We start from the raw sequence: 16,090 nt of genomic DNA, 5'->3' as shown, positions 1-16,090 counted from the left end.
GTTTGGAGACCTTGGAACCATGTTGATACTGTTTTGGTGGTTAATAAGATGGTCGTATGCATCATTCTGATGCAGAGGCCGGGGAGTCCCCCCTTTTTGAAAAAAAAATTTAGTGCACATCGCGAAATCATTTCTTGTTTTCGATATACACCTTGTTGGATTGAAAAGTTTCTTCCAAACAGTTAGCTTAGAAGCTCACTGCGAAACATTAATGTTTGTTCCAAGTAACTGAACAGTTGTCTTGTACATGACCGTTTAGTCATCTCTTCATGCTTGGCTCAAACGTCAGCTTCCCTGGCTGGACCTATTTCCTTTGATAATGGAACCCGACTTCACAAGCTTTGGTACGGAAAACAAAAACTTTGTAGGCAGAGTGTTATAACATCATTGCCCGAGCTAGCAGGCCACCGTTTGTAATCTATGAGGTGATTAGTTCGAGCAAGTAATGCCATTGCTGAGCTTCACGAATGACGCAGCAACGACCATGTGAGAACATGTAAACTGTCTCTAGTCCATTGCAAACAAAAATATTGCCAGCCCCGTATGGCATCGCTGGTGTTTCCACATCTATAATAGGCGAAGGACATAGCCTCCTGATAAAACTTTGAATTGTTAGGAAGACCGTCTTATTAAAAAGATGCGTGTAGCTAGGGACGACTGAGATTTAACCAAGTCTCAGTCAAGTAACATAACATGCAAGATAGAAAAAGAAAAAAAATGCATGGATATCAATATAAGATCTCACGGATATAGCATCATCTGAGACTTAACAAAATCCCAGTCGACTTAGCAAGACTGAAAAAAGATTCACCGGAATTACTCTGTCGTTAGCTAACCTCCCCCATTCTTTTTTTAGAAATGTTGCTAACCTCCCTCATTATTAATGAGTTTCTCTGTCACATTTTTTTTAAATAGCTTCTTTATCACCACCAGATTTTTTTTCCAAACTGACGTCATAAGCACCATTTTTTACCTCTCTAACCGGGCATGGATCAATACCAGCTGGAATTTGACACTGGAAGCATGTAATTCGTAAAATTGACGCAAAATCTAGTGCAAAGCGTCACAAAATATGTGGTTGTACCGCTCACTTTGCGATCTACAAATACTTGATTCAAACTAACATTTACCATAAACTAAGTAGCACTGCTGTCAATGAAAATTAACATTTAAGGTCCACTTGCGAACGTGCTGAGCTCGCACTTCAAGCTCCTCTTTCTTAATCTCTCCTTTGCTGTCTTGTGCTTAGCGCCATTGGAGACCGGACCCAACTAATTTTTTCTGCGGCACTGCGCTATCAATGAAAATTTATGAAATTCCCGTCAAAAAGAAAATTTATGAAATCTGCTGGATAAACTAGTTCTCTCCCCATCTCTCTAGATGCTTAGAGCAGAGCAAAACCAAGATTCATGTGCTTAGCTCGCACTTCGAGCTGAGCTCCTCTTTTCTAATCTCTCCTTTGGTGTCTTGTGCTTGTATATGCATCCATAGCCTTAATTATAGCATGCACGCCATCACTACCGATCGACACAAACAAACCCCCACCAAACAGCAGACACAAGCTAAGCGAAAATGGAGGCGACGGTGCTGAGCGTCGGCAAGTCCGTGCTGAGTGGAGCGCTTAGCTACGCCCAATCCGCCCTGGCCGAGGAGGTGGCCTTGCAGCTGGGAGTACGCCGTGATCAGGCCTTCATCACGGGTGAGCTCGAGATGATGCAGGGCTTCCTGATGTGTGCACACGAGGAGGGGCGAGATGGCAGAAGCATGGTGGTCAAGATCTGGGTGAAGCAAGTCCGTGACGTGGCATACGATGTCGAGGACTGCCTCATGGACTTTGCCATCAGGTTAGATCACCAGCAGTCGTGGTGGCGTATCCCTCGAAGGCTGCTTGACCGGCGTTTCGTGGCCAAGGAAATGAAGGAGCTCAGATCCAAGGTGGAGGACATCAGCCAGAGGAATGTCCGGTACCACCTCATAAAGGAATCATCTGGGCAGCCATTGTCTACCACTGCCACCATCAGCAGTGAGGTGATACTTCACGTCGCCGAAGCAAAGACACGAGCTGCACTTCACCTGGAAGAGGAAAAGGTGGATCTTGCCGAGCTGATCGCCAGAGATGACCTTGGGCCAGCAATCGCGGTGTGGGGAGCAAGCACCGATGTTGGGGTCACATCTATCATCAGAGCTGCCTATGACAATAAACAAGTGAAAGATAAGTTTCAGTGCCGAGCCTGGGTAAGGCTGACGCATCCCTTCAATCCAAATGACCTCTTTGTCAGCTTGGTGAGGCAGTTCTACCAAGATTCATGTGAAGAATCTGGTAAAGCAAGCATGCAAGGAGGAGGAACAGCCACTGGGCTGACAGTTCTGAAGAAGATGGCAGCACCAGATCATAGTTTGGTCGATGAGTTTAATCGGTATGTGACTGAGAAGAGGTACTTGGTTGTTATTGCTGATGTGTCTACCATAGAAGAGTGGGACTGGATCAAAACATACTTCCCGAGATTGAATGGGGGCCGGATTATTGTGTCCACGCAGCAATTTGAAGTTGCAAGGCTGTGCACTGAGCAGCCTTGCACAATATCAGAGATAAAACAAATATGGTCATTCGATAAGGACTTATATGTCTTCTACCACAAGGTAACCACAAGTATACATATCTCCTCTTCGTCTTGATTTAGATAATCGAATGTAATCTTTGTCGCCCCATATATGAATTATATACGAATCAGTGCATCATTGTTTTGATTTAGGTATCTAGCAGGTAGAGTAGTTCGCCTAAATTAACTAACGTGGCTTAACTTATGTTCAGGCAGAGGCGGCTCGAATCAAAGAGGACGGCAAGGCCGAGTCCAGCTCAAATGGTGAGATCACTAGCGCTGAAGAAGCCGCTCGTGAGAAACAGCAGCATGCAGATCAGAAGCCCACTGGTGCCAGTGTAGTGGCAGCCGCTTTGGAGGAAGATCGGCTTATCGACCGGGTGGCAGCAAAAGCTAAAGTTATTGATTTCATCGATCAAGATGGCGAGGTGATCAGCATTTGTGGAATGGGTGGTCTTGGGAAAACCACTCTTGTCACAAGTCTCTACCAACAAGAACTCAGTGGAAGGTTTCAGAGGCGCGCTTGGTTAACGGTGCCGCGTCTAAACCATCAAGAATTTTACAATGATTTGTTACAGCAATTATGTGTGGATTTTCATGGAGACAAAGAAAAGCACGTCACTGAAACACAACACGTCACTGAAACACAACAAGGTAACAATGGAAATGAGACACAACCAAAGAAAGAGCAAAAACCAGTTGACATTTTGGCAAAGGTTTTATTGGAAAACAAATGCCTGATTGTTTTTGATGATCTATCATCGACCATGGAATGGCAATTGATAAGGAAGCTCTTGCCATCATCGAAGGACAATACCGCTAACCGGATCATTGTCACAACGCGGGAACTGAATGTTGCAATGTGTTGTTCGGAGAAAGAACGCAAAATATACAATCTCGAGCTTCTAACTAAACAGGATGCTCTCCGCCTATTTGAAAAGAAGGTACTCTATTTTACATGTGAAATAGTAGAAGCATTATATTAAGCTAATTTTTTAAGATGGTACATATTTTCTTGTCATAACATTTGTACAAATATTGTACTGATGGGTGGACAATCCATCCTTATTTCGTAAAAGCAGTTTTTTTTTGCGGGAACAGTTTTTGAATTTTATTTTTTTGCAAGATGGCTTCAATATAGACACCTTCTAAACATATTTTATTGAGAAATGCAGTTCTGTACATATTCACCTATGTTATCATATATGGCATTACAGAGTAAATTACATGAAACTATACGTGTTTTTGGTATAAAAAGTAAACACAAAACAAGTTCAGTTTTTGCTTCACTGAGGCTACATATACATTCTAGTTTGCCATGTTTCATCAATGCAAACTAGAATGTACCTCGCACGTTCAAAATGTAAGAAATAGAATTCATTCAGAGTACACTTTAACCAACTACTATGCAACAAAAACCTTATGTCGTGAGATCAGATACTTATCTACGATTTATTTTATATCACATAAAACACATATTAACGCAATATTTGTTGTTCAAAAGCTTCTCTTCTCTTAGCGAATCAAAACACACCCTACAGTTAGAACAACGAGATTATATTTTTCTTTATGGCTATGCCAAAAATTTCATGCAAATGTATATGTAGCTTTATAGTTTTATATTGTCCCATGGACACAATATTATTTACTCCCCATTCAGTGTTGGTCTTTGTGGGCTCCATATAGTGGACATTTTCAAACTCTGACCATTACTGTACTTGGATGTTTCCAAATTTTTGCTTTTAGTATAATTGGAGTCACGCTTTTTCGAACTTGTAAAAGTAATATTATTGTATAGATCTAGCAAAAGTGTTGCCTCTTAACTTATTTGCACTTGAAAGTATTCGACTGTCATAAATAGCTCCAATTGTTATTAAAAAAAGGAGATGTATGAGTTATGAAGCACACTAGAGTAACCTGATAAAGAAGGAAATCACATTTTAAACCCAAAACTATTATGCTTGGCCCGACTTAAAACCTTAAGATATGAGATCGCCCAAATCAAACTCTGGACTTCTGCAAACAATTCAAAGTGAACCCTATACCGGTTTGGAAAAGTAGTTTTGCATTTTGGGCCTTTCAAAACATATAAGGATTTCCCCCGGGGAAAAAAAATAAGGATTGGTGAAGGAATGATAACATACCTAAAATTGTCATTAGTCATGTCATGTGCAAAAACGACAGAGAAATTCATTTATTTTTTGTGTCTTCGTATGGAAAAATTGCGTGATGATTTTTATCCTGGTTCTTACTTTCTGGTATTCTCCACTATTTTTTACATATATTTTTGAGAGCCTCGGAATAAGAAACCGCAATTGTTATAGAGCCTAGCTAGGTGGGTCAAGAGATAATTGTGCATGCCATGATGTTGTTAAGATAAGATTTCATAAAGACCCTTATGGCCTTGTCCTATAAATGGGCCCTTGTAAGCCTACAAAATTTTAAGTCCATGTCGAATACTTTTAGTTGGTCCTATACATAAGACTTGCAATTAGGAAATAACAATAGCTAAATATGGTGTGCAGTGCTGGATCTAGTCCTCCGCAAAAAGTTATAAACCATCCCAACATTAAGCCAGTGGGGGGAGGAGGGGAGGGACGTGTTACTGATGAGGAACAATGAAAATTGGAACTAAATTGTGACAGTTAATGGTTTTATAAAGTTCGGTTTTAATTTGAACTAAAATGTAGCATTCCTTCTATCTATAAATTTTCACATTTTTTGGAAACCGTTGAAATACAAAGCACTGTCTAAAATTGGGCTAGGGTTAAAGTTAAATGATTTTACAAATTTCTGTTTTAATATGTGTGGTTTCGTAGTTCAGGATTCAAATCAGACTTGGCATCATAATTTGCAGTTTAAAATGGACTTCTTTTTTTTTTACGCGTCAACGGCGGGCTTGCACCGACCTGAACTTATATTGCCAAACCAAAGTTGTTACAGAAGAGAGTTACAGGAGGGGAGGGAAAGGAAGGCAAAGAGAGGAAGAAATAAAGAAGAACTAACTAAAAAATATTACAAGGGTCTAAATTCTCGCAGCCAAGTGGGACAACATAGTACTCCAGTCCCGGAGAAGCGACTGACGTTGAGTATTGCCACATCGGTGAGACCAGAGAGCAAGGTCATCCGCCGCGGCGATGGGAATGTGGTGGATGCCGAGCGTTTCATTGCGGAAGACTTTTGCATTGCGACGTTTCCAGGTGTTCCAGAGAATGACAATTATCACCGTCGAGCGCACCTTATTAGTCCTAGTGTCTCCCCACACGCCCTCCAGGTCGTTCGGGGGCCCAACGCAAAGGCTGTCCAGCTCTTCCCAGAGAGGTCGGAGAAGAGTGCAGCTAAGGAGAAGGTGGGCGATGCTTTCACAGCCACCGCAAAAAGGGCAAGCATCAGTGGTTGCGATTGATCTGCGGAGCCGTCTCTCGTTGGTGTAGACGCGGTCCTTGCGGGTGAGCCATAGGAAGATTCTGCATTTATTAGGAGCATAGTTCCTCCATATTGCCGCAGCCATCGTGTCAGGTGGGGTGTCTTGCCAGACCGCCGAGTAGGCGAGTTTGGTGGATAGGCTTTTGCCCGATCCCCTGCATATCCTTGTGTTTGGAACCTGCGTATCCAAGTTAACTGAGGCTAAAAGATCACGTATAGCAACCAGTCCATTTTCCGCTACATGGGATAAACGAGGAGCTAGGTCTAGGTTTAGTTCCGGGGCAGCAAGCACCCGAGCGGCAGAGGCGGCCTGTCTGGTTGAGTGTGAGAAGAGAGCGGGGAAGGTAGCAGCTAGAGAGGTGTGGGTGTTGGGGACCCGAAGGTCATGCCAGAAGGAGGTGGTAGTTCCATTGCCTACGGTTACAAAGGTTATTTCTCGGAAGAATTCCAAGCCTTTGAGGATATCACGCCAAACCGGAGTAGCCGAGGGGTTGTAGGGTTCCAAGTCATGGTGTGGGGACCAACCATACTTGTTAACAATGTAGCTAGAAGCGGTGGGGAGGCCAGAGTCATGTAGCTTGGAGAGGTGTTTCAAAAGGAGGCATAGGTTCAAGTGCTTGAGGGATGAGAAGCCTAGTCCACCTTTTGAGAAGGGGGTACAGACGAGATCCCAGGCAACTTTGCATTGCCCGCCGGTTGTAGTGTCTTGCCCAGACCAGAAGAATGCCCGGCATCGTTTGTCAATCTCCTGTAGAGTTCCTGCTGGAAGAAGAAGCGTACTCATGGCGTAGATCGGGAGAGCCCGAAGAGCCGCACGGATGAGGATGGCTTGACCCGCTAAAGAGAGGAGGAGCCCGTGCCATCCGGCAAGACGCCGGTCAATTTGAATCTCAGCAAACACATACTTACCCATTGGACTCACACAGATATTAAGTATCACACACGGTGTCAACCCTAAGTCCAAACCTGCTGTGTAGAAACGAACATTCCTCCGACAACTAGGCCACATAACCATCTTCCCGTGTTGGATAGTGAAGAACACTACACGCGAAAATTGTATACTTGAAACTATAAATGCCAACAAATGCTTGTAAAGAAATTTCTTCTCTTAAAAAGGAATTGTATTTGTATGTAGTGAGTACTTCATTAGTGTTTACAACTTAACATGGCGATGGATGACAATTACATAATGAATTGTATATAAGCAGGCCAAAGTAAGAATAAATTGCATTCGAAATGCTATATCGCCTGACCTGGTTTTCTAAATCATATGAATAACAGGTATTCAAGGATATCGAAGAGAGGGAAAGTTATGCTCATATTCCGGGCCTGGCTGAGCAAGCAAATCTTATATTGAAGAAGTGTGACGGCCTCCCTCTTGCTATATCCACCATAGGTAGCTTCCTGGCAACCAAACCTAAAACTGCTATAGAGTGGAGGAATTTGAACAAACACATCAACGCAGAGCTAGAGATGAATAAAGAGCTTGAGATGATACAGACAGTCCTTGCTTCAAGTTACGAAGGTTTACCTTATTATCTCAAGGTTTGCTTCTTGTATTTATCCATTTTTCCTGAAGATCACCGCATCAGATGGTCTCGTTTGGTGAGGCGCTGGATTGCAGAGGGGTATTCGAGGCGAATACGCGACAAGACTGCAGTTGAAACCGGGAACAGCTACATCACCGAGCTTATCAATAGGAGTATGGTCCGACCATTACAAGGAGATGGGATTGCAAGTGGGAGGAAAGGTTTCTTGGACGTCCATGATCTCATCCGTGACATTGCAATCTCAAAGGCAACAGAGGAAAGTCTTGTTTTTACACTGGATGAAGGATGTGATTTAAACACCCAAGGCAAAATCCGTCACCTTGCTGTAAGCAGCAGGTGGAAAAGAGATAAAGATGCATTTGAGAGTACACTGGACTTGTCTCACTTAAGATCATTAACAGTATTTGGAAGATTGGAGGCATTTTTCATTTCTGATAAGATGAGATTACTCCGAATACTGGACTTGGAAGACACAAAGGGTCTGACAGATCAACACCTCCATCAGATTGGGAAGCTTGTTCACCTAATCTACCTTTCTCTGCGAGGATGTGATGGAAACTTGCGCCTGCCAGATTCACTGGGTAATCTGAGGCATCTTCAGACACTGGATGTAAGAGATGTACGCATAATAAATCTGCCAAGAACAATTATCAAGCTTGACAAGTTACGTTATCTCCTTGTGGGCTTTGTACCACGGAATGATTACAAGGAAACAGGAGAATGGGTTTGCATGGAACGCATAGGGTGGGCGCGTGACTTCTTGGATGAAAGCCTCGAGCACATCAGGGCCATCTTCTTGCATGTACATTACGCCATCTATTACCAAATACGTCGCGGCAGTCTCTGCATCAGAGTCCGCTCCCTCTGCTTCTGCTGTCTGTTGCTTTTACTTTTTTCACCATTTTGGTTACCAGTTTGCCTCTGCTACTTGATGTTTCTCCCTGGGCGTTTCTTATGGGTGCTTGCAAGAGATGGTTGTGCCGGGGTGCCTGCTTACTTTATGGGGATAGATCCATCTGGTGTCAAATTCCCAAGAGGAACCAGGAACCTCAAGTCTCTGCACACAGTGGGTGTTGTCAATATTGATGGGGAAAATGCCATTCTTAAAGAGCTTCAAGATCTTACCGAGTTGCGTAAGTTAAGAGTGACTGGTCTGAATAAGAAAAATCGCAGAAGCTTCTGTTCGGCCATTGCCAATCTCAAATTCCTGGAATCCTTGTTTGTGCGGTCAGAAGGGAATCCTGGTCTATCTGACTTCTTGGATGGCCTGTCTGAGCCTCCAAATAACCTTCAAAGCCTCAAGTTGTACGGCAACTTGGTCAGACTGCCGGCATGGGTCGAAAAGCTCACAAATCTCGTGAAGATGGAGCTACGGAGCAGCCGCTTATCTGGGGAGGAGGTTGGTACCACGCTGCAAGTCCTTGGCAAGCTACCAAACCTAGCAATCTTACGTCTGCTGAGGGAGTCGTTCGAGGGTCAGGAGCTGTGTTTCAGCTTCAAAGAGAATGCATTTCCAAGCCTCAAGGTGTTGTCGCTGGATGTCCCATGGGGCATCCAATTGGTCAAGTTTGAAGACGCGGCAGCGACCAATAAGATTGAGCTGCTGCATGTGGATTTTCATTCGCATGACCCTATGGAAGAAGCTTCGATGTTTTCTGGGCTACCATCCTTGCCAAGCCTAAAGGAAGTCGTACTCAGCCATGCCACTAAACGTTTTATGGATGAATTGCGAGCCCAGTTTGCTGGGAAGACAAACCAACCCATTCTGAAGGTCAAGAGTCAATTGGATTGATTCAAGCTGCTGTCTTTTCCCTGCGCGTACTGTTCTCCCTCCCATTATTAGGAGTTTCCTCTCATCACCCAGTCTGTAAGACCTCAACAGGTTCACTTGTTTATTAATGTGTCAAAAATAATTAGCCTGCTCTGTTCAGCACTTTCAGATATAATGTGGCACGGCCCTGGTGTTGGTTGCTGCTCACAGATTTATCTGGGTGAATTGGATGAGCACTATTTATGTTTTCCTTTGTAAACATACTGATGACATTACATGCTTCCTGCTTTATGGGAATAGCTAATAAATATCCAAGTGTTTTTCACCTCGGATTTTCATACAAGCATCATGCATATATGCTTCCTTACCTGATTGGACTTCAGTTGTACTAATAAGCTCTGGACTTGTTGTCGAGCCTTTCAACTTATCCGGCAACTCTGTCTGTTCCCCACGAAGCCAAGCCAGCTGCCAGCCAGGAGATGACACTTACAACAATCAAATGGACCCTGGACTTGTCCAGGGCATTATCAAGACCAGAGGACTTCTTGAATCCGCAGCTTCAGTCGAGGTGAGCTGCAGTACACACCACAGCCAACAAATCTTGCATAATTATCAGTAATAAAGTGTATGTCCTCATGCAGTGCAGGGAAGCATTCTTTTACCAGTCCTAACTAAGCGATGCATAAATCTGGAAGCAGTGGCAGAAGCACATCTTCAAGAAAAGAAAACGTAATGCGGCCGAACTCGGCCGGGCAGCACGCGTGGGTTCGCTACAAACCTCCAACATTGAAATGGCATCTACTCCCTCTGTTCCTAAAAGTGTTATTCTCTCCTCCCCAAGAGCATACATCACCCAGAGACAAAGCTAGGCGAGAATAACACTTTTGGGTAGGTCTCATGACTTTGCCCATAGAGCGTGGTCACCGCTGCTCACAACCTCCCCCTAATGGGCCAGCCCAGGAGCATGGGCTCTTTTTTTACTTCTATTTTTTTCTTGGTTGGTTTTCTACCTAGGCTTTTTTCTAGTCGATTTTTATCTAAAAAAATGCTGCAAAATTCAACCAAAATGTCTGCAAATTCAAAAATGTTCATGAATTCAAAAAATGATCACTAAATTCAAAAAATAATCATGAATGCACACAACATTCGAAAATTCCAAAACAATCACGAATTCAAAAAACTCCATAATTTAGAAAACTATTCTTGAAATTTAAAATAATTCATGGGTTTTAAAAAGGTATGCAACTGAAAAAAAAATGTTAATGAAAATTTTGATTGTAAATTCCAAACATTTTATGAAAAACACACACGAATTTGTAAAATGTGAATTTCTATGTTTTGTCAACAATTGTTGAAATTCCGACCATATTCTACAAAAAGCGGGCATATTTTGAAACTATGAACCTTTTTCAAAGCTGAACAGTTTTTCAAAAAGCAAACAATTTCCAACACTTCAAAAGGTATTTAAATATTTTGAAACATGTGGTCTTCAAAAAATATAAATATTAAAATGAAACAGGAAACAAAAGAAACATGAAAAGAAAAAAGAAAAAAAAAGTTCTCGCTGCTTACCTGAGTCTTAGCCCACGTCAGTCAAGGAGTGAGCGAGCGCTAGGCGCCTGAAGACCTCAAACCTGGGCCGGCCCATTTAGCTACTTTTTCGCTAGGTGCCTGTTAATGCGCATTTCGCAAACGGGCGGCTGAAGACCTCCAACCTGGCCCAGCCTACTTAGCTATTTTTTCTGTTTAAAAAGGAAATACAAACGCGTGCGTGGAGAGTTGAAACAGGGATCTTTTGTCCGCAGTAAACTGTACTAACCACCCAACCAGAACGCTTTGTTATAATCACTTCTCCCTTTTCTTCTTCTTCTTATTTTTCTCTTTGTTTTTTCTACTTAAATTTCATGAACTTTTCCACAATCAGTGAAGGTTTTTATAAAACGACGAACATTTCAAATATATGACCCTTTTACACAACTTGATGGACTTTTTTTCAAAATTTATGAATTTTAGAGAAAGTACTACAAAATGGATGAACTTTTTTCAAAATAAATGAACCTTCTTTCAAAAAACGTTGAACTTTTTTTAAGTTTGATGAAAATTTTCAAATTCGATATTTTTTACAACATTTGATGATTTTTTTCAAATTTATGAACTGTTTTCAGAAACATTGATATTTTTAAGAAACTGATGAACTTTTTTTTCAAGTTCATGAAGTTTTTTTCAAAATCGATCAACTTTTTTGAATTAACGTTTTTTTTTCCTTTTTGCAATGTTATCCTGCATTTTCTGGTTTTTGTTCTCAAAGGTGAACGTTTACATGGGGTGGCCCACCAGGCCAGCACGTGAGCAGCAGGCAGCTTCCCTCCTGACGCTTGATGCACCGAATAGAAGATCGCGAACTCCTATTGGGCGCAAATAGCACCGTTTAAAGGCCTGTGCATACACGGCGCACACGCTCGAACTATCATGCCGGCCCATGTAAATTACATAGCTTCGGGTACTTTCCGGTTTTGGAAAGATTTTTGAAGCTTTCGGTCGTTTCTTTGTGGGAATTTTTTATTTCCTTTATTGTTTCTCTTTTGTAATTTTATTTATTTATTATTCCTATTCATATTTTAATACATTTTTAAAATTCCTTAAGAAAATCTTGAAATTTTTAAAAATCACAAATGTCTTTTAAGATTCGTGAACCTTTTTCAAATTTATGAACATTCTGTATAACTTCAAGAACCTTTTTAAGCGCGCGGAGTTTTTCCATAATAACCCAACGTTTTTAAATTGCGTGAACTTTTAGTTCAACTCCGCGAACTTTCTAGAATAGTGGAAAATTTTCAAATGATGAAAAAATAATAAAAACTGTGAACTTTTTTCAAATTCTTGAACAGTTTTCATATACACGAACATTTTATTCAAGTTCATGAACTTTTTTAAAAAATTGCGAAACTTTTCAAATTCAGCAACTTTTTCCCAATTCATGAACGTTCTTCAAATGCGCGAACTTTGATTCAGGTCTGTAATCTTTTTTCTGTTATAATTTTTTTTCAAATTCATGAAATATTTTTGTATTTTAAAATATTTTTTAAAATTCATGCACTTTTTTCTAATTCATGACCTATTTTTCAAGCCCAAAATATTTTTGATTTCAGCAAAATTTCAAATACCAACATAGTGTTTGCATTTGCGTTTGCATCGCACCCCCCCCCCCCTCCCACTCCCTTGTATATGAATGTTCCATATCAAATGTTCCATATCATGTACGTTTACCAAGTGGTCCACTTGGTAAACTACCAACGAAAATTGCAATCATATCATTTGCGTTTGTTTTGGCTAGTAATGAGACAAAACAGCCCCTCGACTCTGGCGCCCCACTTGACCTGCCTATCAGGCTGGTCATAGTGGGGAGTAACTTATACTAGTGTCATGTATATGACACTAGTCTAAGTTACTACCTCCATAATGTAAAGTAATATAATAGTAGTGTCATAGATGGCTTCATTTATTAGCTTGTAGACTCATACTTTTTCAGAAAGCGCTATGTTACAGTAACATATTATGTTACTCTAAGAGCATCTTCAATGGTTGTAAGATAGTTGTTGGTAGACTTTGCCACATAGGATTTTTGATGATGTGTCATATAATAAATAAGGGAAGAGAGGAAGGTTATATGTACATGAACCAACACCCCTTACACAAGCTCCAATAGAATGAGAGAGCACCTTATTTATTATCTCACATCCTATTCGGCAAACTAGATACAACCCACTGTAGTTGTTGTATGTTAAGGTGTTGGCCGATGACATGACATATTTTATCAACAAACTAATATACAAACTGTTGAAGATGCCCTAAACACCTCTCTCCTCATTGACTATATGCCACATAAGCAAAAAAAATTGGAGTGCGTTATGTTACTACCTAAGTTACTCTCACTATGACTAGCCTCAAGGGATGGAGCGTTGAGTTAAGTGCACGTATTTCTATTATTATTTTTATTATTACTTTAATATCTACATTTTCGTAATGTAAATATTTTTTTATTAAAATCTTAATGAGCATTAATGGCTCGTTTAAAAATGGTTCATGCAGTGTAAAAAATATTTGTGCACAACTTTAAAGAAATGTCAACAACATTTTAAAAACTATTCATGACATTCAGAAAAAAGTTCACAGAATATGAAAAAATGTTTTCATAATTCAAAACCAATGTTTCACATCATTCAAAGAAATGTTCATGTGTTCCAAACATATGTATGTGACATTTTAAAAAAATGTAAAAAAATTATTTGTGGTATACAAAAAATGATTTATTCCATTGGAAAAACATTGAAATAAATAAGTGTAGAAATACAAAATTCGTCATATTTTTAATTTTTTAAGTAGTTTCAAAAATGCTTAGTTCCATTAAAAAGTGTTAAACATGTATTTGAAAAATGCTTACATGCATTTAAAAACTGTTAGTAAAAATGTATTTGAATGTAATGTGTGTCGTATACTTAAAAAATGTGCAACGTATATCAAAACAATGATCAACATGTAGACTAATAATATACAATGCCTATTGAAAAAGATAGAAAAGTGTTTATAAAAAAGCAAAAGGGGAAAGTGAAAAAGTAAAGTCGGTGAAGAAACACAGGAAAACAAAAGAGAGCAATTGACAATGCGAATACAAATGGAAAAAAACGAAGAAAACCTTTACAAACAGCAAAAGGAATAAAAAGGAAGAAGAAGAAAAACCTGCTCAAACGAGCTACAGTTGGGCACAACCCGTTATCTGTTCGCGAGATGCAAGGCTTACGTAGTGTGCAACTTTTTGTCAGTTTCTGATCGGCAAACTAGATCGCTCGGACGCGCACTTGAGAGACAAAGAGAGAGGGGGGGGGGGGGGTTGAAAGGAACTCCTAAAGATCGAATGCCAACAAATTTGCAACATTTGATGCAACATGTGCGGTCTGCAACACATTGTTTGAAGATTGTGACTATTTGTTCCCAAGGGAAACAAAGTGAAGAAGCTACGGTGCGCTTTTGCTAACTGATGATGTTCGGCGTGAGCTCCTGGGCCGACAATCAGAAGTTAGATGTGCTCCATTTGGTGCTCTCATTGGCGTATGATAAAATGATGAACACTATCACACCCCTTTGGTGCCATTGCAAAAAAGGAAACAATGCAAACCGAGGAGAACAAAATTTGTTTGTTGATAAGATCATTTTTTTTATCCGGAGTTACACCAATGAAAGGAAGGAACTCCTTCGGAGTAGACCGATTCAGTAGGTGCAACCAAGTGGCAGCAACTTCCCTACCGTTGGATTAGATGAACCTGGCAAGTGCTTTTGGTAGCACATCAATGAAAGAAGGTTGGAAATCAACAGGGAGAGTTCATGAAGGTGTCACCTTTTTTGAGGTATTGTGCTTACATGTGCACGTGAGGGCCTACATGTTGAAGTGAACTCTTTGAACCGGTCGATTCACATTGTAGAACAAATGGGAATCGAGTGGCCCCTTCTACCCCTGACTATCTCGTCCTCCTCTACGTAATCCCCGGTGATGGCTAGAACCAAGCGCCGCTTGGGGCGGCTTCGGGGATGCTAAATAGTTACTAATGCTATAATCATATATTACCATATGGTGTATATGCCTCGTGTTTGTAATAAGTCGGCTTATAGTCCAATGGTGAAAACGAAACCCCCGGGATCTCGTGTCGCACCTCACGAGCGACACGAGAGTGACCGAACCCAAGCCCCATTCCCGCGGCCACCCGAGGCGCTTGCTGGCACTCCCGCGCATTTGCCGGTGAAGGTAGCGACGAGGCTCCGGTGCTCCGCGCCTTTGTAGACGGCTTAGGATCCTAGAGTAGCGGCCCTGATTGAAGAGGGTGGCGTCAATCTTGTCTGGCGGATGGTGCCATTGGTGTCGCCGTCCCTACCGGCCATGTGAGCAGTCGCGGGGCGGTCGAGGATCATCGTGGCTGCGGGATGCGCCATCGGCCTCGGCTGCTCCGCTTCCTGGTCTCCTCTTCCTCGTCATGTCCTCCCTTGCTGATCTGGTCACTGCTCTTCCTGGGCCGCCAGATCTTACACATCAGGGTAGAGTGGTGGACGTCCTGGAATGGGGGAAACCCCTGGCCAACCTTGCATCAACCTCGATGACGGTGGCGCCTAGTGCCGATCTCCCTCCTGAGGGCGTGTCGGGCTTTCTTGTCCGCCCCCTCTCCCACGACCCTAGGTGAAAGCCTTGACCTTGCTGGACGAACAACGGTGGCGTTGTGGTGTGCCGATCCTCCTTGGAGGCATCGCTCAAGGTAAGGTGGAGTTGTGGTGTCATGGCATGGTGTTTGGTGGCGGCGGCGCTGTATTGCTCTTCGAGATGACGACTATGTTGGTGGCGAGGTGGTTCTCCTGCAATCCTTTAGGGGCTCCTTGTCTTGTTTGGCTCTGGGAAGCCGGCAAGTGGACAGTGTCCATGTGTTGTGGCACGGGTCGGACGTAGGGGAGGTTGGGTCTCTCCTCCGCCATTGGCTCGGGTCAGTGGGCATCTAAGCCGACATTTTTCTCCACGCATCCCTGTTCTTCTCGGACATCCCATTTGTTGTCTACTCGTTGTGGTTGCACAGCTATTCTAGTTTATCGCGAGCTCTCCGGCTGCTTGTTCCTGGTTTCGCGGTGGTGGTGCCTTGCTCGCTATTGCTCTGCTCTATAGTTCTTGATCGTGAGCGAGCTCTGCCAGTTATCTTTCAGCTCTTTCT

General features: G+C 42.1%; 1 protein-coding gene across 1 annotated transcript; it reads left to right on the top strand.

Annotated features, from left to right (window-relative positions):
• Positions 1–1,512: 1,512 nt before the first annotated feature.
• On the top strand, positions 1,513–9,617 carry LOC125515390 (disease resistance protein Pik-2-like). Its single transcript, XM_048680856.1, has 3 exons — positions 1,513–2,640; positions 2,813–3,544; positions 7,308–9,617. Exons 1-3 carry the CDS (start codon positions 1,573–1,575, stop codon positions 9,366–9,368), a joined length of 3,861 nt encoding a protein of 1,286 aa, XP_048536813.1. The 5' UTR covers positions 1,513–1,572; the 3' UTR covers positions 9,369–9,617.
• The last annotated feature ends 6,473 nt before the right edge of the window (positions 9,618–16,090 follow it).

This window comes from Triticum urartu, chromosome 6, assembly GCF_003073215.2.
Source record: "Triticum urartu cultivar G1812 chromosome 6, Tu2.1, whole genome shotgun sequence".
Classification (NCBI taxonomy): domain Eukaryota; kingdom Viridiplantae; phylum Streptophyta; class Magnoliopsida; order Poales; family Poaceae; genus Triticum; species Triticum urartu.
Note: the sequence above shows the minus strand (reverse complement) of the source record. Positions and strands in the feature narration are given on the sequence as shown.